General features: G+C 30.8%; 2 protein-coding genes across 3 annotated transcripts; one reads left to right on the plus strand and one right to left on the minus strand.

Annotated features, from left to right (window-relative positions):
* The first annotated feature begins 1,624 nt into the window (after positions 1-1,624).
* Positions 1,625-11,961, plus strand: LOC112681930 (protein charlatan). The gene is made up of 4 exons (XM_025552300.1): positions 1,625-2,092; positions 3,847-5,081; positions 7,298-7,641; positions 9,962-11,961. The coding sequence occupies exons 2-4, from the start codon at positions 3,900-3,902 to the stop codon at positions 10,101-10,103; spliced, it is 1,668 nt and encodes a 555-aa protein (XP_025408085.1). The 5' UTR covers positions 1,625-2,092; positions 3,847-3,899; the 3' UTR covers positions 10,104-11,961.
* Positions 11,962-13,767: 1,806 nt separating this feature from the next.
* LOC112682079 (heat shock factor protein) lies at positions 13,768-22,119 on the minus strand. 2 transcript variants are annotated; one of them, XM_025552546.1, is made up of 11 exons: positions 21,762-22,119; positions 21,520-21,625; positions 19,811-19,947; positions 19,073-19,267; positions 18,202-18,342; positions 18,003-18,112; positions 17,490-17,912; positions 17,044-17,226; positions 16,329-16,431; positions 16,162-16,228; positions 13,768-14,090 (listed from the first exon to the last, which is right to left on the minus strand). In XM_025552546.1, the coding sequence occupies exons 1-11, from the start codon at positions 21,867-21,869 to the stop codon at positions 13,858-13,860; spliced, it is 1,806 nt and encodes a 601-aa protein (XP_025408331.1). In that variant the 5' UTR covers positions 21,870-22,119; the 3' UTR covers positions 13,768-13,857. The 2 variants fall into 2 exon arrangements, with proteins under 2 accessions (XP_025408331.1, XP_025408332.1); XM_025552547.1 differs by lacking the exon at positions 21,520-21,625 and having other exon boundaries at positions 21,762-21,855.
* Positions 22,120-24,021: the final 1,902 nt, after the last annotated feature.

The raw sequence follows: 24,021 nt of genomic DNA on the forward strand, positions 1-24,021 counted from the left end.
TCATTCCGCCGTACCGACTGTAAAACGGTGGTCTTATACAGGTATTATAATAGACGCACACGTGCACGAATTAATGTACGTATACGCGTGCGATTGAACGTGTGCCACCCCGCCTATGCGCGGACCCTGTTCGCCGTTTTATTTCTTTTTCTGTTCGTTTGTTCGCCGTACGCGTAATTCGCTCTGGCGGAAATCGACGCCGTCGCGATGATGATGATGATAATAATAATAATAATAATAATAATAATAATAATAATATGGTTTCGCGCGTACACCGCACGCGCATATTTTAACCACCGCGAACTTTTCCGCGTACAGATATTATTGTATGTGCGGTGCAATACGTGTACTGGTGTAATGATGTACCACCTACGCGCACGTGTGTACGCGTTTCGGGCGCGGGTCGTATATCCTATTCGAAATTGCCGCCACTTTTTCCGAGAAGAGATCGATTTAACCCAGAATTAGGCGTTTTACCGTGTCCACGCGCAGTTCTACGTTCAGCGCGCGTTAAAATAAAATAATCTATTCGATTTGGACACACGTCGTCTGCATCCAGTGGCGTGATAATTTTTCTATACCTTTGACGCCGACCCAAACTGAGATAATTAACCACCACCAGGGCCAGCGTTAGGCGGAGGGGGTTTATAAATATTTAAAGAATCATTGTACCCGCTGAACAAGTATCGTACACCCGATTTGAACATACGTACCTACCTGAATAATTAACGTTCATTATTATAGTTTATGTATGTTCCACGTATATTGTAAATTTAATGTTATGTTTGTGTTATAGATCCACATGAGTCCACCTATCCATCCATTGACAAAAATTGAGAGGCCATGTCAAAACCCCTTTCACCACGTCACTGCCTGCAGTGTTAAACCTATATTGTATTATTTCATATCATTTGGCGACCGTGTTCCGTTTATTATAAATTTATACTTGTAAATATGTGTGTGTGTGTGTATAAATAAAGAACGAATTCTTCATTGGAATAGCATATTTTTTATATTTTTCGATATTTTTATATACATTATTGGCGAATGATTACAAGACTCGTACAAAAACAGATATAGGCCGAGGAGTAGACTGACGTGCACATGTATTTATTTGCATCGTCTTACGTCACGTTTTCACAGTTGCAGACTTTTGTTTTCAACTGTTGTGTTTAGCAATCACACCGATTTACGCGTAGCGGAATCGCGGGAACGCGTTCAATCGCTTCGCTCGAAGACATACAATGTACGCAGAGTACCGCGTACGATTAAAGGAGTTGTTAGCTAGGGTGCTCCGGGAACGGGTGTCGCGGTTTCGAGGCCGCGGCGTACGGACAATGATTGCAACGCTCGCCGCGCACAGAAACGCGAAACAATTTTGTTGAAAACCCGCGATTCCGTGGGCCCCACTACTCGGCGCATGTTCGGTGAGGATTTATTGGAAAAAGTTCGTGGAGCGACGACCAACACGTCGGATTCACGCTATCTGGCAGCGGAATCTGACATCGAGCGGTGGTCGCCGTTAGCAACCGTCAAAAGCTGTAGCCGATCGAACGATTTCCCGGTGCCACGCCCTTGCGCTTTACGCTTTACTCCCTCCGCGCGAGAAACGCGCAGCCGCCTTCTGCCCCCGGACAACCGCAGGTCCGCCGTCCGAGCAGAGAAATGAAGATTATAATAAACCAGGGGGAAAAAAAGATTACTCATTTTACACTTTTTTCCTCCAATATTTTTCCCTGTGCGACTAGTAAAACGTCAACTGTTTTCAAGCGACAGATTTCCACCACTACTACTATTATTATTATTATTATTATTATGCTTATTGAAAGACGTTCATCCGGCAGAGGGAGCTACGGTCGACGATAACTCCGCACACACGTCGACGGAATGCATTTCTCCGAGTCGATCATCACAAACGTTTGTTGTTTATCATCATATACCAGGACTCACGGCCACATTCGTCGGGCCGTTTTCCCGTACCGCGTGCACCCAGCCACCGGTGACTGCTAGAGCGAAGGCAGCAATTGATCGGGCGCAGCCGAGTCGCTGTCACCGCCACCACCGAAGCCGCGGCTCGACAACAATAATTACCGTACGTAAGATACGAGACAATATTGTCCGTATTATTGTTATACGCATATTATATTACGTTAGTCGATTTTATTTCCATTTGGTACCGGTTAATCGATTCACCGTGTCCCGAAAATAGCCGTTCGCTTTACGTGAACGCCATATGGCTGCGAACAGTTGTCATTGTCGTTGTTGTTGTTGTTGTTGTTGTTGTTGTTGTTGTTGTTATCGCAGCGGCTATAGTATTTCATCGCGAGACCGTTTAACTACACCGTACGCTTCACGAACAGACAGTCGATAGTACGTTATTAATGGTATATAAATGCCGCCGCCGGCGACGCCGCTGCGTTCACCACCGCTGTTATCACACAACAAGTGTGCGGCGTTACAACTACCCCCATATATGCTCGTAAACGTCATATTTTCATATTATTCGACCCCATGGATATCCGTACCTATGTTCAACACGGCAGCGATGATAATGTACAGTCGTTTTTCATTTTTATTATTTCGTTCAAACAACCGCTACTATTATTATTCCGTTCGTCCACCGTTCCGTCCCACCGTCGACGAACGCGTTGCACGGCGTTCGACTAGGCAATTCGGCTACACCACTGCATAGGCGGTCGGACGGAAAACTATACAATATTGTTATGTGACTGTGTCAATACAATAACAAACCACAATAGGAGATGGATGAAAAGCATCACATTATATTGCTATATGTAATTGCTTTAGTAATAATAATAATAATAATAATAATAATACGACTGTACCGATATGCCCACTTTCTTCTAACCTGAAGGTACGCTTTCAGTGTTCCCTAAGTCGCATATCGATTTTTATCAGAACGCGCATTATCTCACGATTCCTTATCTTTAACAAAATGTATACGACTGTACTCTGTCCATTCCGCATGTATTCCTACGAATTCAAATAATATTACACAATACTACGGAAGTTAAAATATCGATTTTATGTAATATTTACATTATACATGTCATTGTTGTCACGTTCACTTTTTTTTTTTTATAAAATAAACCCATATCCCGAATACACATTTATAACATAAAACAAATACACTATAACTATCACGTAATTTTTAGTAAGTATTACGCGTGTCATCGTTATCATTTGCAAATATTAATATCAATAAAATTAGAAAGCTACGATATTTTAATAACATGTTTAAAGTACTACTTTTTTCGATAAAAATCGTCATCGAATTCTCTAAATACACTCTCTCTTTCCGACTGATATTACATGACATAAGAGCGTATCAATTCACATATTATAAATAATAACAGGAAAATTTAACTTTGTTATTAATACGTCAAACTTATAAAAATATTATAAGCTATATTTATTACATGTTATAGAAAAACATAAGAAACTACAACAAATACATTTTTGTAAGCGTATTTGATTATTTCAAAAAACTGTAGGACAAAACATAATTGTGAAAATCATTTATTCGTCTATTTTAAAAAGATACAAATATATTGTATACTATTATGCAGCAACATAATTACGATACAAAGTGATATGAGTAATAGATTCTGTAGAGATTTTGGTTTTTCTTGGAAATAAATTTTTAAATTAACATTCGAATAGTTATTTGATGAAAACGGGAGAAATCTTTCCCGTACATCGCATAGTTTGAATAAAATGCACGGAAATAAAAATAATTAACTGTATAATGCTGAATAACTATTTGTACATCCACTCGTAAATAACAAACGTATGTTGTGTGTATGTTGCATGGAAAATATACAGGGCGACGCGTGCAGCATATAACGAACACGGTGGAATTAGATGATAGTCAAGCGATGGCAGACGTGCAGATGGAAATTTACGAGGATATGTTTAAAGAGATTACGAAAAAAATATACGGACAAGATACATCTTCGTCCGAGGACAGGCAGTTCGCGGGTCAGGACGCCTACAAAATGGTCGAGGAGGGCCTAAACATGATCGAAAATGATGACGCGGCTGCAGCGGAGTCTTTTAGCGAACAGTCGCAACCCGAGGACGACCCGTGGGTAACTAGCGACGAGACGATAGCTTGGACCACGTCGAAAATCGGCAGCTATAACGTGGAAAAAAAGCTGTTCAAGTGCCAGGAATGCAATTCGGTGGGCCTACTGTCCAGCGTTGCGGAACACTGGCTGGGTACGCACGCCGATGTTAAAGTGTTCCAGTGCCCGCAGTGTCCGTACGCGAGTGCGTATACAAAGTGCATCCGCTTGCACTTGTCCCGGCATCACAACGTGTTGGCTGACCATGGGCTGGACCAGAAGCCGTGGAAAGAGAGCCCGGTGCTGGACGAGGTCACCGGCTACTTGGGCCGGTTGAAAGCGGCCGCAGACAAGGCTGTAGACAACACAGCGGCTGCGGTCGCCGCGGCCACGGCGGTGGCCATCGCAGCCGAGTCGGAAGACTTTTCCGTTGCCGCGGAGGACGACCTGCAACTGGCCGCGGCCGACACGGAAACGCAGACCGCGCAGAAGCGATTCAACTGCAGCCACTGCCCGTACGCGACGGACAGGCGCGACTTGTACACCAGGCACGAGAACATACACAAAGAGGACAAACCGTTCCAGTGTGACATATGTCAGAAGCAGTTCAACAGGGCGGACCACGTGAAGAAGCACTACACGCGCATGCACCGGGAACACGAGTACTGCCTGAGCAGGGTGAAGCGCGACCCGTTCGGCAAGTCGATCGCGGCCCAACAGCAGCAGCAAAGGGTGACGCTGTACTCCGGCGACCCGCCACCGCTTGAGCCCGAAACGCAGATCATCGTGTCGCAGACGATCGACGCACAAACGCTGCCGTCCACGCCGATTATCACCACTGCTCCGCTCATGTTGGACGACCAACAGCAGCAGCAGCAGCAGCAGCAACAGCAGCAGCAGCAGACGGTCGTCAACATCGCCGTGGTTAATTTCAACGAGCAGACCGGCACTCATACGATTCAAATACCAATACCCGCCAGCCAGATAAAACCGGTAAGCCCAATGGAATACGAACAATGACCGGTTATACCTAACGGTATTCGTAGGTATGGTCCAAATACGATATATATTTCTAGCACGTTGCCCGTCCTTCCCAGTTTCCTCGATCCACCACCATGTTATCACCTTAAAACCACAACTCACGAGGACGATGGTATTCTTCGAATGATCATCCATCATTCTTTCACAAACGTTTATCAATAATCCCTAGTCTGACGGATAGCGCATTTTCTCGTCCAATCGTCTCTGCTCTCAGAGCATCTACCTACGTGTACCTGTTATGTGAATTTCGAATTATTGTACACCACTTCTGTCAGCATTTCAATTATTTTGCACTAAACACCTGAATATCCTAACGTGCTGTGACGCTTGATTTTATTTCACTCGATTATACACCCACCTATTTAGACATAATTTTTCTCCTCCTTTGCCTTTCGCCCAACTATTTAGAGTCGGACATCCTTGACCTAAACCTCCACTTGCCACCAACAGCCCTCATTTTAATACCAATCATATCCAACCATCTCTTTTTTGGGCTTCTTTTTTCCCCTTCAACGTTAATCTTCATTACAACTCTTACTGCATTTATTTCCTCTCGTCTCATCACATTCCAAAACCCTCTCAGAATATTTTCTCTCATATTATCCACTATAGATACTACACCAATACTACCTCTCACGTATATTACGTTTCTTATTCTATCTTTTCTTGTCACTCCACTCTTCCACTGAATTATTCTCATTCCTGCAACATTCATATTCTGTTCTATTATCCTGTCGACCATTCAACACTCTGAACCATATAGCAAAATTGGTCTTACTACACTCCTGTACAATTTAACTTTCACTTTTCTTTTTTTACCTTTCCCATCTATTCGGACATTACTTGGCTTAACTAAAGTGTAAAAATTATAAAACGCAAAACAATGCCTAGATTTTATGCGGCTACGTCGTAAAAACTCATTTATAATAACCCTAATCATGTATTTCTCATGTACATCCATAATACAATAACTTAATCGTAATAGTAACACTAAACGTACACAGCTATACCACGTATTATATATTTATATATATTGCGTGGTCTCAATGAGGCCCAATACTCTTATGGAAAATCAATATATGTACAATTTATACAAAACGTCTGATCTAAATGGCTGTTATACGTAGATTTTTTTAGATATTCTGTGATTGTATATACATTTTAGTGGCACAGGAAACGCACGTCATTCGTTTAATAGTCACGATTTCCACGGTTGCTCATTTTAACATATTATTATAGTCACGCGATTGCAAACAATAATATAATCAAATATTCGTTTGGCGAGACTATAAACATTTTCATTATCATTGGTATTGATTATATTATATAAGCTATGCAACATTTTTTCAGAGACAACATAAAATTATAAAAAAGCAACTTCCAAAAAACCCTACACAGAAATTACTTACCCGGACTTGCGTATGATGTGAGTGCGTGGTGATTATCCGTTTATCTATCAATCTTCAGTAGAGGCCGGTCTAGAGTGTAATTCCGGAAGCGGAACTATCTTTAGAATAATTCCTACGAAACAAAAATAACCTATTCATAACAAGTATGCAAAATTTAATACCTTATGCAAAATTAAAGTTTGAACTTCTTTATTTTTAAGAAAATAATTATAGTCGGTTATTACTGTTATAGAATCATAAATACCAAAAATCATTAACATCAGTATAATTCGGTGACGGCTAATGGCCTGTGAAAACCCAGGTTTTTGAGACCTCTAAGTTTACTACTAATCATCAGAATATTAAAATGCTAAGGCCATTTTAAAATGAATTTAAATTTCTCTGATCTCTTAATCTCGCAAGCACATCTCATGTGTAATGAGATGTAAGACCCACTATATAGCTTTAACCCAACATTCTTTTTCTCAACGCGCAATCCTTGTCACCCATTCTTTTTTTCATACTTAGTTTCCAATTATTTTAAAATATTCGTTAAGACTATATGGTAACACTTTACTCGGCAGATATGAAACTTGGATTAATTGGAAAAAGTTGTTTTTCTATTTTCTTCTGGTTTAAAAATGTGAATCCTAATAGAAAAAAATCCAGCCTCCTTAATTTTTATCTCCTTTTTTTTTTTGTTATTTCAGATTAGGATTAAATTACTTATTTTTTGTACTCTATATACACAATCATTTTAAATAAACGTGCGTGCATTAGGTGATGTTTGCGCCAGATACCATTTTGGCGGTAGACTCGATTATGCCAGCAAGCACTACGTCGATGACAACAAAACCAAAAGGCAAAGGCAGTCGGAAGAACTTCGAGAAACGATACTGCTGCACATTTTGTCCGTGGTCGGGTGTCGACAACTGGTGTCTGAAACGACACTTAAATACTCACATGAAGCCATATGAATGCGTGTTCTGTGAATACAAAGCGGCCAGAGCCGAACGGTTAGCCACTCACGTATTCAAAGTTCACAGCAAAAGGATGTGCTGCCGGTGCTCGTATATTGCTCAAGACCAGGAAGACTTATACGCTCATCAATCCGAAAACAATCAGTAAGTTACTTATCACAGTGTACATATTATAGTATGGCTAGGTTATGAATACTTTACATTTTCATAAATTATTTAAAACCATAGAAGGCAATAGGTTACTATTTTTCATCCCCCTTCCTACTTAAGATATATAAAAGTAATAAAAGCGCTAGGTGGAATTTAACCCCCTTAAAATATTAGCCTCAACCGTAAGTTGATAAGTGATTTTAAAATTTAAATATAACTTTTAGACTTTTATACGATACGTTTTATTTTTGCATTTTAAATGCATTACTCAAAGGTATTTTTACTATGTAATTGCGGTAGTTATTATTTATATACGAGTATATATATTATTATATTAATTGATTTAATAAATATATATATATATAATACACAAACATGAAAATACGTCAAAAATGACACGAAAATTATATTTATACTTATAATTTACCGATTATAAAATGAACATTTGATAAATAATGGACGAAAATAAATTTAAGACTATTTAATTTTTTTTATGTCAATTTTATCGTCATATTAGTAGTTACCTCGACCAATAAAATAATTTAAAAAGTTGTTTTTCTTTAATATTATATTTTATAAGATTAATTTATATATTCGATATATATATATATAAACTATCTGATTAACTCAATAAATGTATTTAAGTATGAAAGCTTAAAATATTGAAATACCAAAATATCACTTGTGAATATTTTGTAGTCCTTCAAATTATCTTCAAATTTTTAACCATGAGTATAATAACCCAAGTAGCTAAAACCCTATCTACCCTGCTAAAAATAACACTTAATGAATGCTTCAAATATTTTTATACTAGAAAAATATTTATGAGTCGTGATGTATTTCCCAATATTTAAACTTTTGAATACTGATTTATTTTCTAAAAATAAATGTAGCATACCTTTTTACATTTAAAACATTTATCCAAAATTAAAATTTTAAAAATGCAACTAAAATGAAATAAGTTAATATAAACTAATAATTATTTGCCATTATACTGACTAGATTTCATTGATTATGAAGATTACGTAAAATTAATTAAAACAATAATAAACAAATTTATTGGTTACGTGTTCAAATAGTAAAAAATTGTTTTTCTTAGTGCAATATATATTAATTATGCACTAGAACTTAATACTATGGATTCATATTTTGCAGGTAAACTGACTATATATACCTATTTATATTTGATACTTGATAAAAAATAAAATCAAAAACAGGAAAACGAAAAAATAATACAATAAACATTACTATTATTTTATTTTAAATTGCCAACAACCTTCAAAGCAAATGCCCAGTCTCCCGCCGGTATTATATTTACCCGTATCGATATGGAATAGAAATTGGTCATATAAGTATTTTATACAAGCAATTTTTTCAAAAATAGATTTCTGAGGTCGAAGTGTATTTTTTTATTTGAACTTCGCTTATCCAAATATAAACTATGATGTAAACCAATTTTAAACAAAATTGTTTTTTGTTATTTATTGTGATGAAACCTATTATAAAATTAGTAATATTAAAGACTAAAACATTTAATTGTCTTATCAAAGTGTGTAAATAATACAACTAATTACTTTTTCAATTTCTTCATATAAAATAACAACAATTATTTATTGAAAATACATGTTACATGATAATAAAAATTGAATTAATTTTTGTCGATTTATTTTTTATTTTTATTTGGTGTATTTTTCCATTGACAATGCGATACATTTACCCAATATATTTTATTATTTTAAAATAATTGCTCTCTGTCCTATAACAAAAACTGTAAAAAAACACTATCAAACTATAACATTTTTGTTAATAATTTAGTCAAAAACAGTTACTAAATTATCGTTATTTTGAATCAAGTTAAATTAATACATCAATTCAGTCAACTTTTGTTTTAATTTATTATAATAGTTTAAAAATGTTAATAGTTTTCCTGATTTTGAGTTGTAAATAGAACTTTTATATAAAAACTATATGTTAAAATATTTTATATTTAAGATATTTTAGTCTCCGAATTACATTATAAATTTTGAATGGATCATAACGAATTTATTTTCACGTAATATTTAATAACTTGTTAGTTTTTGAAGCATATTTTAATAAACTTCAGCAATCGTCGATGACTGACGGCTATATGTAGACTTTCAACTTAATATAATACAAAAACAATAATAGTAGGTGTAACAATTAACAATAGGTACATATAAATAATAGAAATCTTTAAATATTAAAAGTAAATTGAGATCATTATATAAGACAATATATATTGTATAATGTGTTGCATCGCATGTACCTGTGTTGATTGTTTTGTTTTTTCCAGTAAAAGCGTAAGGTCTCGTCGCACACAGACATCACCTACTCCATCGTCTCCCGACCAAGTTGAGGAGAACATAGAAAATAATGACGCAATTGTGGTTTGGCCGATGGCTGCAGTGGATACACAGAATTCTATTCATATTTAATTATAAATATTCTCAACGTGCCAAAATGCATATTACCTAATTGTAGTTACAGGGATGAAATAAAACATACCGTTACAGATCGTATCAATAAAAAAATAAGTATAGTAAATACTATGTATATTTATGTATCAATAACTTCAGTAAATGAAATTGACTCTTCTAATCTTTGAGTATAAAGACTTGCAAGTATTTAAATGGGGTACCTATGAGAGTGAGAGAGAAGAAGAGAGAAACAGTCATTAATGTCATAATGTCATATTAATTAAAATAAATATATATACGGCTCTAAAATTTTATTCAATTTTTAAGTTAGGTAAATTGTTTGTATAATACTCAAAAATACTTAATATAGGTTTATACAATTTACTATTTTAACTTAAATACTCATATTTTATGCTACTTATCCATATGCAAATATAGTAGTCCAAATGTAAACACATAACATGCCCAATACTAACCCTAATCGTATATGTAATATGTAATTATGTTATAATATATATATTACTATTATTATCGTTTTCGAAATAAACACTCCCATCAACTATAGAATTAAACAACCGAAAACAAGGTAGTCAATTTGAACCTGCATATGTACATAATTTGATATATTATAACAGTGGCGCAATCATGATTAATGGTGGGACAGGTGCTCTTTGGCTGATTATAGTGAGTAATCAAACACAGTAGCTCGGTTATCGAGTGGCTAATTTTTTTTTAATTCTTTCAATCACTCCCGTCGCCTCATCGTTAGCATTTCCAATATTTATTAATTTTACAACACCAATATCATCCAGAACACCGGAATATAAGTTTTTAGTTTTTAATTTAAAATCCAAACAAATATCTTTGGTCTACAGATAAAATTAAAGGAAATTAAATTTGCTAACTATAATTTTCCTAATTATTAATGATTTTTGGGCACCCTTACGAACATTTTAAATGGTGGAATGGAATCTTCGAAACAAGTATAGGAGCTAAATACTTAGGTATCTAATATACACGTTTTTATGATCAATTTTCTTTCATTTTTAAATTAAAAAAACAAATACAGATGATATCTTAAACTTAGCTTCAATGTAAAATATAGATATTTATAATTATTAGCTGAAAGTTGATAATAAAACATATTTTACAGGGTAATTTTATGGAATAATAATTTTACCAATTTCAATGTCCCATTTCAGATTTAAATAAGTAATTGCTGCCAATTTAATCCCCCCTTCCTCGGACTGTGCCACTGTCACCTGTATAATTGGTAGAAATACTCATGAGTCACGTTGTATATACGTTGTATAAATTGCTAAAACGAATTCCACCATATTTTTTTTTTTGGCAAAAGAAAATTTATTTAACGTTAACGTGAAACAAAAAAATTGATTTACCATAATTATTTCAAAATATATTTGTACCCGATATCTACAATAAACCAAGTGAAAAATTTCATATATTAGAATGAACCTATAGATAATAAAATATAATATTATTACTTAAACATTAAGATTGTTCCATTAATTTTTATATTTATATTTAATTGTTAAAGATCGTTGTAATGTAGATTGATAAACATACAACGAATCATTATTATAATAATTATAATAGTTACAATTTTACCTAGTATGTTTTAAATAAATTTTGAAAATTTTTCGCAGGGTCTTTTATGTTTACATTTTCAAACAAATATTTGTTCATTAAAATTATAGCATGTCGATTAAAAACGATGATGCAATATGATTCAGCAAACCAAATTTCTAAGAATTTTTGTATAAAGACATAGTGGACAACGTTCACTGTAATATATACAACTATTCCCCCCCCCCAACAATTAACTAGTAATATTCAACAATTTTAAAACTTTGGGTATAACAGAATACAATATATTTATGATTTTACAATAAGTTTTATTTAAAGTTACATAGATATAATGATAACTAATAAGAATTTAAAATCCTGTACAAAATTCATCGAACAAAGATATTTTAGAAAATAATGTTTTCCGTAACATTTAGCATAACTCGTTTTTTACCAATTTTGAATTTTTTAGGTAGAAAAATTATTCGATAATTTTATTATTTGTGACAAATTAGTTAAATAATGTTTTTAAATTAATTAAAATAAATCAATTTGCAAAATGCAGAATAAACGATCAAACTTATTTTTAATTATAAATTATTTGTTATATTTTCGATACTATATTATATAAACTAAAACTATGTTGTAATTAAAGTGATGTGAAGTATCAATAACAAATTCATATGTAACATTGAAATTTCACAATTTATAAGTAATTTACAGTTGATTTTTCAAAAAACTAAAATAATTTGGATCTGTATTGGTATTTAAATTGTAACTTATTCCTCAGATGATTTTAACCAAAAGCCAGCTCATGTATAAGTATGCCTGCTTTTTTATATATTCATAAATCATAATATAAGTAAGAAAGTTTTGAAAACTATACATGTATATTCAGTCTTTTGAACATGGTAAAAAGTAACATTTCTTTTCTCAAATTATTGATTTGTATTAAAAATTATCATAAAAACTAATGACTCAAATTGTTGTAAAATGACCAGTATTAATGTATTTACTTCTTATTCAATCTTGAACAAATACCTATAACATAATAATGTTGTTAATGATTAATGTAATTTTTTTTTCCATTGGAAAAAAAAATCACTTAAGTTCAAAAAACAGGCATTTGTATAATCAATCAACATGTAATTTTTATAAAGTAATGTAATACCAACTGATTATTTTTAAATTATATACAATACATAGAATAGTACTTTAAAACCATAAAATTATGTAATACTAAGGAAATGTTTGTTTTTTACAAGAGATACATTTATTATTGTTCAAAATACTAAATAAATCCATCCACTTAATTTAAACATTTGTTAACATCTCTTACTTGTTAATAATGTAATAATAAACCATTTCAATTTGAATTGCATTAATAATTATATTATGTATTAACTGTATTTATTAATTAAATATTAAATTAATTATATATTAATGTGTTGAAGAATTTAAATAAATCATCTTATAACCTAGTCAGATTATTATAATTATTTATGTAATATGGATAAAATTTAAATAATAACAATGATTAATAATTTTAACAGTTTTCAATATTATCTATATTGATGTTATTTTTACAAAAAAATACTTAAAACTTTTTTAATAATTTAACAACTTATTAATACTTATGATCGTCTTAGATCAATAATTAATAATATTAATAAAAAAAAATATATATCATTTGTTATGACAAAAATGAGAGTCTGCAAAATGTATTATAACATATACTTCGAAAATTACATATTTAAGTGGATAAAATAGTCACCAGAAATTTTGCATCAGACAAGGTCGTTAATATACAATTTAATATAAATCAATAAAAAGAAATTCATGCAAATCTAAACTGCTTTTACACCTACAGGCTTCAAATTTGCATTTGGAAGATTACTTTCTAGCAAACCATTGGTCATTTAAGTCAACATATTATAAATAAATGAGAAAATATAAGGTTTATTAATTGAATTAACTATCAATCACAAAAATAAAAAATAAATATTACATAAATAAATTATTTAAATGAAAGTTCAAAATTATATTTTTATATGTAATTAACATTAACAATTGTAATAATAACTTATTATTAATATTTATTGTTTTAACAACTCCAAAATCTTCATTATGTCATACAAAACAAAAACAAAAACATTTTATATACATTAAGTTGTATAAATTAAAACTATTTTTTTTCACTATTAGGTGATGAATTAGGAAAAATTGATTCAGAATCTAATAAAGAATCATTAACAGGAGTATTCAAAACGTCGTTTTCATTTATAGCATCAAAAGATATTGGCGTGTTTGGTATTGTCCAGTCAGCTGAAGCTGTCATCAAATCATTTAGATCATAACTATTTGGTGATAAACATGACACAATCTGATTATCTGGTGTAACATTTAGTCCATTTTTGGCTGAAATATGATTAAAACATAAAATATTATTAATAAATGCGTAATAAATTAGAACCAATTAGGTAGTATCAGCATTGATCATAAATTTAATATTGTATATTTAATCAATGGTATCAGTTATATGAAATTTATATAATACCATCAATATAAGACATATTTTATTTTTAATAACTAGTTAACTATTCAAACCATCTATCAATAAACCAACTGAAATAAAAAATTTATCATAATTCTAAAAAATAATCAATAATATGGTATGCATAGATGTATGCAAATATAAATAAATCTAAAAAAAAAAAACTATAATAATAAACAGAACAGTGATAATATCTGGAGGTGTACTTTAAAATAATGGAATATTTTAGAGCAGTGCTTCTTAAACTTTGGGCAACTTCCAAGACTTGTTATTTTTGAGGGGGGAGGGGGTAAAGAGTTGTGGGAGGAGGAAAAAACATATTTTTGTATAAAAATTTAACTTTAGAAAATAATTAAAAAAATAAATATGCTGTTATTTTAATAATTAAATTGATTTTAACAGTTTTTAAGGTAAAAAATTTCTAAATATTAAACTCTTAGAAGCTACAATAATTTTACATAAAATTAAGAAAAAAAAAAGTTGAGTCAATATTTTTCAAAAATATTTACAATAGTAACATTTATGTATACCAATAGCTAATTTAATAATACAGAGGGTTTCATAATAAACGGACAATTTCAAAAAATTATAACTCGAATTAGAAATGAGCTAGAGAGACGATCTATATGCCCTATATAAATGCAGGGAAGTATCTATTTTAATGTCCAACAGTCGGCAGTCATCATGACGTACTGGACTAAGCAACAACGCGCGTTTTCTGTCGAGCGCTATTTTCGCGTCGGCGAATCTGTAATTCAAGTGCAACGTGATTTTCGTGAACATTTCAACATTCAACCGTGATATCTCATTCCTTCTCATTCATCAATCTTGAGATGGGTAAAAAACTTTCGAGAGACAGCCACAGCGTCGAATAAAAAGCGTCCTGGCCGTAAGAAATCGTCACGAACTCCTGAGAACATCGAACGGGTGCGTAAAAGTTTACAGATTAGTCCTCGTCGTTCATTGAGAAAACGCGCTCAAGCTGTAAAACTTTCATTGTCGACTACTCGACGCATTATTCGATATGATCTCAATTATCATCCCTATAAATTGGCTGTAACACAACAGTTAAATCCAGACAATTATCCAAAGAGAAAATGATTTGCTGAAAAAATGCTCGATAAACTTGAAAACAACGAGATTGATGCTGATAAAATTTTATTCACCGATGAAGCCCACTTTCATTTAACTGGTGCCGTGAATAAACAAAATTATAGTTACTGGGCTCCAACGGGCTATAATCCACAGGAGATCGAAGAGAAGCCGTTACACGACCGAGTTACCGTCTGGGTAGGTGTTGCATCTTGGGGTGTTGTCGGTCCGTTTTTTTTCGATGGAAATGTCAACACTGTGCGGTATGCTGAAATGTTTAACACGTTTCTGATTCCCACTCTTTGACGTAGATGGCGTCACAACTCGACTTGGTTTCAACAAGACGGTGCGACGTGCCATACATCAAATGAAACGATGACAATTCTCCGAAAAGCAATTGGCAACCGCATAATCTCCAAACGCGCAGATTTCGAATGGCCGCCTCGTTCACCGGATTTAACGGCTCCTGACTTTTTTTTATGGGGATATTTGAAAGCGAGAGTGTATACGGATCGTCCGAGTGATTTGGAACAATTAAAACTCGAATTCGTGATGAAATGTCCTGAATTACCGCGGCAACCACGAAGAAAGTAGTGAAAAATTGGGTTAAACGTCTCGAGTGCTGCGTCGCCTCTAACAGCAAACATTTAAACGATGTTGTATTTCATAAAAAAAATTGAATAAATGTTGTACTTTGGGTTAAAATTTGGACATTTTTTAGTGATATTTTTATGAGTTATTAATTTTTTAAATCGTCCGTTTACTATGAAACACCCGTTACTATGAAATAATATGTTTAACTATTTTCTCCAAAAATAACTTGTGGAGATCAAAATATCTTACCATCATTTAGAACCTGTTCTTCTGATGTCATTGGAAGATTTAAATTTGTTGGATCGTCATTTATGAACTATAAAATAATGAGAAAAAAATTATAATTTAAAATCCTTCACTCATAAAATAAAATGTAGTAAAAATTTTACTAGCCATTTTTCACATTATCAACTTACATTAAGAAACATGTTAGCATCAAATGTGTATTTATCATTCAATCCTTTCAACAAATTGTCCAAATCTCCTTGAATTGTATCAATTTGCTTAACTACAGAATCTCTAAAAAATATAAAAAAAAAAAAAAAATAATAAATTTAAATAATTTTTATTAATAACTTAAATTCTTATGGCTTTTCAAACTTTCAAACTTTAACTACCATACATTTTTTCTAATTTGAAAAAATCTCAATGGATATTAAATTATTATTTATAAGATTATAACTTGTGATTCAAACGTTATAAAAGTATCATCATTGATACAATTTCAAAATAAACTATATTGAAAAAATGAAAAAAAAAATTAATCATAACAGACTTTTAATTTGATTTTAAAAATATTTTGATTTAATATAGTACATTTTTAAGAAAATAATTACATATTTCATAAATCATGAAATGTATCTGTTTCAGAGGATCAAAAATTATTAAGTGGTTATTTTAATAAGTTTTGTATTTAAACATAAAAAGTATGAAAAATGGGATATTAAAAAACAGTTCATAGAGGATTCAAAAATTACTGTCAAATATGGCATTTTAATTTTAATTGAACATTTAAAATAAATGTATTAAAAATTGAAAATAAATAAAGATATAAAAGTAAGAAGTAAACTATTGCTATATATATGCTTATTTTCATTTTCAAGAAAAGAAAATAATAAGACAATAGCATACTTTTCTAAATCTTTATTATATTCGATTCCACTTAATAAGCTGGGTGGTGGTGATAAATTAGGTTGCATGAAACTGCTTTCAGCACATTTAAGAACTTGCCTGGGTTCTGGATTAGCAAGCTGCATATTATCGGAACTTGAAGTTGTTTCATTATTCAATAAACTATCATTGTTTAAAATACAGCTGAAACAAAAAAAGTTTCTATTAATTCCAACATGTATAATTTGAATATTTAAATATTTTAGGCAACCATTAATTTTTCTAATTAATTGAAAATTAATTTGCTTTAACTAATAATGATTATATTGAAAATCTTGTGATAAAATAATTAAATTTATAATTTAATTGAAAAATAAAAAAATGAAGTTACAATACACTAAATAATCATACATTAGATCATATTACAAAATTGTTTATATTAAATGTATTAAAAATTATATACTAACACTTCAGGCTCAATTATATCCATGTCTGGAATAGAAATAACAGGCAGATCTTTTTCTTGTGGCTCAATTTTAATATATGAAAGAGGAGAATTAATAGGTTTTAAATTATCACCATTATCAACCAGTGTAAACTTTTGTTTTTTCTTTGGATAATTATCTTTCCTTGTTCTCTTTTTAGGTGCATAATTAGTCTGTTTAGTTATTTTCAATTTTTGATCTTTTGAAGAATCAGTTGTTAAATTAGGTTTTAATAATTCTTCAGTTGGAGATATTGAAACTTCTCTTATCAATTCTTCAAATGGTGAATTCATTATGATTTCATTTGGTGCAAAAACCTCTTCAACTGTTGAATCATCTGGACTTTTTAACATTTGAGAAACACTGCTAGGACTAAGAACAACACCTTCTGATTCAATATCCTCTCTAAAAGAAATAAAATAATAATTAATCTGATATTCCATTATAATGTTTATGTTAATTATTAATTAACAGACAGACTATAAAAAACTATACTTTAAAATTGATCCATGATTTTGATCAATATCATTTGAATCCAGAATATCAGCAGCATCTAGTTCATGAATCACAGGTCCAAATGAAGTAGATGGTTTATATTTTGGATTCTAATTTAAAATATAACATTATATAAATAGTGAATTGAATATAATTTATAAAATTAAAATTTGAATAGCAAAATATCACACTGGCTTACAGTAAATGATTCACTTGAATTTGTTTTTTCTGATGGCTTATGATGCATAATAGGAAGAACATATCTGACATTATTTTTTACTTCCCTGCACAGAGTATTATTGGAACCAGGTTGTCTTAAAGTAACTAGAAATTGGATTAACTGCAATTAAAAAAAAAATATTAGTTATTAAACAAGAAAAAATTGTAGAAATAAAATATAGAAACTAAAGCATTTGTATGTCATTACATTTTATTCATTTTAATGAACATTTGATAATATGTATTAACATAGTTACAATAAAATTATCTTTATAATAAAATTTTGTAAATTTCTACAGCAAATTAAAATCAAAATTTAAATTTAAGTGAAACACTCAAGAAAATCAATGTGTACAATATACTTCATTTTAAAAGTTTATATGTACACAATAACCTTATATTAACTAAAAAAAAACTTTAAATGTTAAAAATATGTACTTTATAGTGTCATACTACCGAGGCTAAGAACTCAGTGTTTAAGTTTAACTGAAAATTTAAATATAAATAAATAAACAAATAATTTATTACATAGAAATAAATAAATAAAAGCTTAGACTGGAGTATTATATTTATAAATTATGACTAGATTCAAATTTAAAATTCATTGAAATTTTATTGATTTTGTATATACCTAATGCTACATTTTTAATTTGAAATTGGTCGTACTTTACAAATATAATAATTTATATTTACTTATTTTTATACAATAACTTTTTGTTTATTTATTCATATATTAGTTTATGAGTTATAACCATTTAGTCATTTTTAATTTTAATTTAATTTTTATTATTTTATTGTTGAAAATTAAAGTTTCATATGCAATTAATAATAATTATAAGACTTATTCATACCTGGTTCAGTATTCTCTGTTGTTTCATATGCTTCTGTCGAATAACTGCCAATTCACGCCATAAACACTCATTTTCATGTTTCATAGCCACAAATTTAGAATCAAGCATTTTATTTTTATCTTTCACCGAATTTACTTCTTGTAACAGTTTACTTATTGTTTCAATAGAATCAATATCAGTTTTTATGTGTTGTTGCTGTTAAAAAAAATATAAATAATAAATAAATAAATATAATAAAAGTTCTGTGATTTTTTTAAGAATGGTTAAATTTAATTAAGAAAATATATTTATTTTATTAAATTAGCCTTTAGTATAAAAATATATTATATTTTTCAATGACATGTATAACTTTAAATATGTAACTTCTTTTTTTTTTTTTTAATTGAATAATTAAAGTCAATTTTTCAAGAAAAATTTTTCTTTTAAAATTATTCTTGAGAACTCTAAAATTAACTCTCATTAACCACTTTTAATTTTAATTTTACTGTATTTTTCATTTGTTTTGTTTTGACATTTACACATTATCAGGGTTAAAAAATAGTATGATGATTTTTAAACCAAATACAGAATCATGGATACTAGCAGAAATCTATGACAGATGGAAGCAGATTTAAATGATGTATGTTAAAAAAAATGTGTTAAACAAAATAAAGAAATTTCAATAACAATATAGAACAAATGAAAATTAATTAAACAAAATAGTTAACAAAATTTCTAATTTTTACCAAATAAACATACCACTTTTTCTCCTCTCTTTTGTTTGATCGATAATAATAAATATGGGTGTTCCTTCATGAAATATGGATGGGCATATTCACAAGATGTTCCGTGATTAGATGTATGATCAGCATCAGATATTCTTTTACTAAAACCATCTAAAATAAAAAATAAAAATTAGGTACATAACCACAAGCTTTGAATTATATTTAAAACATAACAAGGATTAAATTTTTTTTATTATAAATAAGTCATTGCGTTATAAAATAGAAATATTGCTTTGAAATCTTTGTTTAATTACCATTTTGATTGCAAATTTATATTATTTTAAAAAGGAAATTTTGAAATTTACCAAAAACAAATATTTCTAAGACAGAAAATGTTAAAATACTACATAAAAATTATAAAATAAAATTAATCTCATTTGTCTTATATTTATTATGGCTCAAAAGTTATTGCACTAAAAAACATTAAAATTGATTGTAATATAGCAGAAAAAATACCAAAATAATTAAAAAAAAAAAAAATGCATTAGTATTTTATATTTAGACTATCATATTACACATTTGAGTTATTTTACAAAGTATTCAAAAATTTTATTAATATTATTATATTAATTATTATTAATTATATTAATACTGGAATAGTGATTTTAGTTCAGTTTTCTACAAGTCATTGTATTGCACGATAATTGATTTCTTAAATTTCTCAAATTCAAAAGACTTCCGATTTGAGACAGCAAATTTCACAATTCAAGCATTATATAATCAAATAATATTTCCATCACAATCGACAAAGCCCAAAATAACCAACAATTATTATTTAATGTTATTATATTATTTCAATATCTATCAATATCTAAAATGGCCTGTTATTATCGTTATTAATATTTTATTTCTTACGTAAAAAAAAAATTAAATCATGTGAATATTTAAAAGTATCTAATAATGTATTATAAATGAGGAGATATAACAAATTTACTGTCAAATTGAAATAATGCCAAAAACTGCAATTTGTTAGACTAAATTTTTTTAGATTTTAATTCGTACTTGTATGGAAGAAGTGTATAACCTACTTAGCAATAAATCCGAACAATAAAAAAAAAAGTTTCAAATGTAACAACTTCTGTGGCCTTATAATCATGAAATAATCAACTAAAAAATATAGACTACATTAAATTTATTACAATATTTTATATAATAAATTATAAACCACACATTTCACTATTTATAAAATCCTATATTGGTTTGATAGGTAAGTGTTTATTATCAAGGGTGAAAGGTAAAGATTATTTATGGAAGGAGGAGGTTGATAAGTTTAGGTAATGATTATTTTTATAACTACCTATTTATTTACTAACTATGGTTTTGGCAATGGGGGATGATGGTTTGAAGCCCCAAGACCCCTAACCCCAATACCATTGTTTATTATACACATAAAATTTAATTATATGAATTAAAACATTGCTGTATAGAGCAATATATAATAAAAGTAAAATAAATAATTTCTGAAAACTTAATAACTTGAAAGTTTGATGTAGATTAAAACATTTTATTACATTAAAACTGAATGATTTTGTTTTGAATTTATTCAGCCCAAATATATATGTATATATATATAAATAATTGAACCAATGATATTAGCAGAATAATTGCATAACAGGTTAATTTAATTAAAAAGCATTGGTAACGACTAATGATAATAATTTATTAAAATTATAGTGCTCTCACATAAGTGTAACTGCCGCACAAAGCTCATGAAGTTTTTGTGCTTAAAATACATTGGCAGAACATCACAGAATTCTACTGGATCATTAATGATGAAACTGTCACCATCCTGTGAAACGAAAAAAAAAGTGTTAAATAATACAACAAAAGTTGTATAGACCACAGTAGTATCGGCAATAGTCGGTTGATCGGATAGTCTACCACGAGTTATGCGTTCCGTTTGAGTACAAGCGGACAACACTCACCTCTCCCCATGCGATTACGTTGTCAGTCTCGGGGCTGTTGACCATCGCCCAGAGTTTTCTCAAGAACAAGGAGATCCGTTGATCGTTCACAGGGTTGCTGTCCGGCATTGTGGCGCGAATAGTCGCGATAGGGACGTGTGCCGAACAGACGTGACCTAGAGCACAAGACCCGAAGGGTCAGCGGTCGAAAAGCCCGGTACACTTGGAAGATTTCGAGAAAATAATTAACGCGTGCAACGTTATTAGTTATTATCGACGATCCGCGAACATCAATTATCACTAGCACTGCACAGGCACTAGCGGTCGTCCGCCTCAACGACCGCAACACGGGGATCGGGATTGTTGTGAATGTGATACCAATTCAGAACTATCATGTATTTTCTTTCTGCCCCGCCTCCTTCGGCCGTTACACAATGTGATAACGAATACGGTTCAGCACGGTGGTGAACGTCGAATGCGTCGTACTGTACTGCCGTGTAAGCCCTGAATAACATGTAATTATGTTCAATAACACTGTATTCAGGAGGTGCAGTACAGTTGCAAACAACACTATGTCTATAGTAGAGACAGCTGTCCTCATACATCCTCCCCCCCCCCAAAAAGTCATTATTATTTTTGTTATTATTATCATTATTATTATTATCATCATCGTTTTAATTATTAACGTTACTTTTCAATGTAAGTTATGCTCGTGAACGCTCTGAATGGACACGACGAAAATAACAACAATAACAATCGATATCGGTTAAAATAAATAATGCGATCCATCGTGGCTTGCAACTTGATAGGCCGAGTATAGCCATATGCGTATTTACTAGGGGTCGTAATCATACACGAGTATACGTATACCCTATACAAGGTTGTATTTAATTATCCGATAAGTAAATATCAGACACCCGTTTAGTTATTAATTCAGGGTAATTAAAGGTATATTATATAATTATTCAAATATTGGTATGAATCTTGTTTGATTTTCACAGAAATTGGCAATTTTTTTTAAACCTAAGTAGCTATTTCACTCTTACAAAAATAATTTTAACTTTAATACTTATACCTACTTATAATTAATTAATATTTTGACTTATTCTATCATAATTTATAAAAAATGTTTTCTATATATGCCATCGCTCCACCGCATACGAAATGTGTCCCTAAATGATATTTTGTCCGAGTTGCGTCCGTGGTTTTATAAACGACACATCCGAGTTGCATCCGCGGTTTCTGGCGCCATGGGTTTTTCAGCAACTGTGAATATTGTTTAGTGATAAACTCGTAAATAATCTCGATTATCATCGATATCTTATCTGTAAATACCGGCAAAAGCTGCTCCGTCTGAACGCGCCTTTATAATTTATTGTTGGAAATTAATTTTGTTCATATTATTCATGTTATCCAGAAATTTAATATTTAATAAAAGAGAAATCTCAATTATTACAATACATAAACATGGAGAATAAAATACACGGGTAATGTCGGGTATTTAGATACACGGATAATGACGGGTATTTAACTACACGGATAATGCGGGTGAACGGGTATTTACAAATACACGTGTATTTTATTTACACGTGTAATGGCGAGCACTAGTATTTCCGCGTTAACACCTTACTAAACTAATTATACACAACTTGATTAGTTTTCATATAATTTATGCGCTGGTACAACGATCGACACAATGTGTGTAAAGCCAATCGATCTGACTGCCAAGGGAGAGGGGGTTACGGGTCCGAACCTCCCCCATTGAAATTTTTACATACTCAACGCTTTAATAGTAAATAGTATAATAATAGTATTTAGTGTATTTTAATTTCCCACTATCTTCAATAAACTAAGCTTATAGATTATATAATATATCTATAATGTATAAACCATACTATAGTATATTAACAGTAATTTATTGGTATTGAGTTAAACTATAATTATAATAAGAGAGCATAAAATAAAAATTTTGGACCCCCCCCCCCCCATAAAAAATTCCTGGGTAGGCTCCTGCTGATAATTTTTATTTCTCGATAGCGATAACGTCCCAATTGGACTACCTGATTTTACAAATATTAGTATTTATAACCAATACTTATACCCACCTTCATACATAAATTTGATACACATTAAAAAAATAAATAATTGTATTCAGTGCCCGATTACCCATTAGGTGGAGTAGGCGCCTGCCTTAGGGCTTCACTCATTTAAGGGGCCCTGTAAAAACGGAAAACTATATTTTTTTATTTAATAATACATGTATTTTATTTACGAATTTACG

This window comes from Sipha flava, unplaced genomic scaffold (genome assembly GCF_003268045.1).
Source record: "Sipha flava isolate LNK unplaced genomic scaffold, YSA_version1 1_pilon_pilon, whole genome shotgun sequence".
In the NCBI taxonomy this organism is placed as follows: Eukaryota; Metazoa; Arthropoda; class Insecta; order Hemiptera; family Aphididae; genus Sipha; species Sipha flava.